The sequence below is a fragment of the Wasmannia auropunctata genome, unplaced genomic scaffold, assembly GCF_000956235.1.
Source record: "Wasmannia auropunctata unplaced genomic scaffold, wasmannia.A_1.0 LD334538.1, whole genome shotgun sequence".
Taxonomy (NCBI): domain Eukaryota; kingdom Metazoa; phylum Arthropoda; class Insecta; order Hymenoptera; family Formicidae; genus Wasmannia; species Wasmannia auropunctata.
This window is the reverse complement of record NW_012028352.1, coordinates 315,238-318,033: the sequence shown is the minus strand read 5'-3', so window position 1 is coordinate 318,033 and position 2,796 is coordinate 315,238. Positions and strand designations below refer to the sequence as shown.

Sequence of the window (2,796 nt, the reverse complement as noted above, 5' to 3'; positions counted from 1 at the left end):
TTTGTTAACAATATTCACTTTTAGTTATATGTTGATTTTTCGCGATTTAAATTAATACCTACGCGAAATCATTTATAAAATTTTAATTTTTAACATAATTTTAATTAAATTAAATCCTACTCCTACCTTATCAGAGCGCAATGATAAAATGGCAATCCTCTTTATCTTAAGGTCGGTAAATAAGTGTACTGCATTTTCGGCCTACTTTCAAACCTCGCACCGCACGGTGCACAGTCCTATCGGAGAAAAATGGCGGTGTGGAGCAGCATTTTGCGTGCCGCGAGGCAAAGATTGCTGCAGAACGGCGGCTCCGGGACGGTGCTGTTGAAGAATGGTGATTATCCATGGGCGGTTGCTCGCGATTACGATCGTCGAACGAGTGCCTTTTATTTTATCGATTCGCATTCTGCGAAAACCGACGGTGTTTTGTTACGCAACGATCGCACAGTGTATTTTTGAGCGCATGATTTTTTTCGGACGTGTCGCAGAACAAATCGAGACACGTCCGAATAGAGATATAAATGCGCAGTTACGAAACGTTATCGTTTCTTAATTATTCGTCACTAATTTCGATAACCATATTTTTTCTCCTTCTGAGAATGACAGTACCGACATCTTACACACACACATATACACACATACATACACACAGAGCATGTGACATAATGTCGTATTATAAAAAATCCATAGTGAGTTTGTTTGTCTCTACGTTATTACAAGTGATTCCGATCTACTGTCATTGACCCCCTATTAACGGTCTACATTTCATTGTCATAAGTTCAATCGTCAAATTTATCGAAATGTGAACATGTGATTATATACATGTCAATTGGTTGTTTGGAATTTTACCGGCATGGAATTTTCGACCTCTCCCCGAGAGGATCTCTATTGATCCACTTCATAGCACTGCACAGCAGCGCGAACGTCAGAGATCCTCTCTTGTGTTTCCAGGACAAGCGAGATGCATGTCGGAAGAGCGCACGTTCGTCATACGACCGAGCCGCTTCCAGTGGCACAAAACGAAAGATTATTTCCACTTGTACTTCTTACTCGGTGCCATTCCCGTTGGGATCGGGATCACCCTGGTTAACGTGTTCGTCGGTCCTGCCACGCTCGAGGAGATCCCCGAGGGCTACGTTCCAAAGGAATGGGAGTACCTTCAGGTAAGATCTTGATGCTTGACCGAAGGAAATATACGTTTATTGAAATATATTTTTTACCTTTCGAACGTGTTTATATATGAAAACAGTAACTATCGAAAAACCTTAACGATCCTCGACTCTTGTTTTGTTTCAGCATCCAATTAAAAGATTCCTCCAACGCTACTTCTTCCCGTCGCCGCAGCAGGAATACGAGAAGTATCTGCACTACATGTACCACGAGAACCAGCTCAGGAAAGTGAGGCTTCTTGAACAGCAGGTGTACAACGCGATGGGCACGAAAGGCGATTACAGAGGTCCGTACTTCAAGGAGTTCTACGGCGCCAAGTATCTTCACCTGCACAGAAAGTCTTTGGACGAAAACATCGAGGCGACCGAATAAATTTGATTTCATTCTGCTTGTAACGATTAATTTTAATTCGAGAGCACCGTGGAAACTGGGGGAAATTGTTCAATCGGGTGTAGATATAATAATACGTAGATCCCGCGTGCTCTAGGACTTGGTTATTATTTATGCTGCAGAGTAAACCCTGCGCGGTCAGATCTCTGCCGATAAATACGTCACATTGTACAGTTACTACAACATAGTTAATAAAGTCTTGATTAAAATTTTCCCTGGGCGAAAGTACGACGCACCGAAATGAGTTTTTTCCTTGCAACTTGCGTATAAATATTATATAAAATAATATAAAATATCAGTTTTAAAATTCTATTTATTTTTAGAGAATAATTTGACGATCTGTGCTTTTCTCGCTTCCTGCGAAAAAAGTGTTATACGTTAAATTGATAGAAATAGATATCTCTTAGTTGTCGCATACATAGTTTGAAAATGATTGATCATCCGCACGTTCGCACAATTAGTAAAAACGTTAGATAATCATTGCGGCGTTTCTCTTCATTCATGAAGACCACCTGCGCGCTATCAGCAGAGGTGCAAATCATTCCCCATAATGACACTAATTTCTTCGGATGGCAATTTACGGTTAACCGCAAATCCGTTAATAATTCCTTTTTGAATCCGGATCGGGTTTTACAGCAGGAGCTACAACGATCAAGGCGCATAATCGACATTTATTTCAATTATGTAAAACCGATTATAACTTTTATTTCTATAAATTTATTTTACCTCATACATTTCGCCCGAAATGAAGAACGCGAATTGAATTTCGGCAGGCTCGACAGACAGGAGAGAGCCAATGTCGCGACCGCGTGACATAAATCAAAGCGTATTGTCAAAAATGAATACGGCTCGATAATTACAATAAGCAGTTTATTTTCGAGTTCAATTAAGAACCTTGGCCGCGGGGTCGAACGGATTGTCGACTTTTTTTTAGCGCGGATTCTCTGTCTTTTTTTCTCTCCCCGTGCTGAAAGAGCGACCGCTGTCATGTGAGCTGTCTCACGAATATAGCGGACATTTCCGCTTCCTCTCGTTTCCGTAAAACATTTTTACATCGTCCTCGCAAAACCCTTTCGGCCTCCAGTCGACGATCGCACCACGTGTCGCGCAACAATACGTTTCGTTGCGTCATTACGATTATCTGTAACACAGTCCTTCCAGTAATGGGATGCGAGTCGTATTCTGTTTCAGCATTACGCATATCGTTCTTGCTATTGTCCGAGGATTTTGTGATAA

General features: G+C 41.3%; 1 protein-coding gene across 1 annotated transcript; it reads left to right on the top strand.

The window, feature by feature from the left end:
* Positions 1-205: 205 nt before the first annotated feature.
* On the top strand, positions 206-1,772 carry LOC105458370 (NADH dehydrogenase [ubiquinone] 1 beta subcomplex subunit 5, mitochondrial). Its single transcript, XM_011703615.1, has 3 exons — positions 206-334; positions 952-1,163; positions 1,297-1,772. Exons 1-3 carry the CDS (start codon positions 250-252, stop codon positions 1,540-1,542), a joined length of 543 nt encoding a protein of 180 aa, XP_011701917.1. The 5' UTR covers positions 206-249; the 3' UTR covers positions 1,543-1,772.
* Positions 1,773-2,796: the final 1,024 nt, after the last annotated feature.

What these genes read in the sequence shown, in the direction of transcription:
- LOC105458370 (XM_011703615.1), top strand. Translation starts at nt 250, where the DNA reads ATGGCGGTGTGGAGCAGCATTTTGCGTGCCGCGAGGCAAAGATTGCTG. An exon ending in GACGGTGCTGTTGAAGAATG is followed by an intron (nt 335 to 951) that starts GTGATTATCCAT and finishes TTGTGTTTCCAG; the next exon opens with GACAAGCGAGATGCATGTCG. An exon ending in AGGAATGGGAGTACCTTCAG is followed by an intron (nt 1,164 to 1,296) that starts GTAAGATCTTGA and finishes GTTTTGTTTCAG; the next exon opens with CATCCAATTAAAAGATTCCT.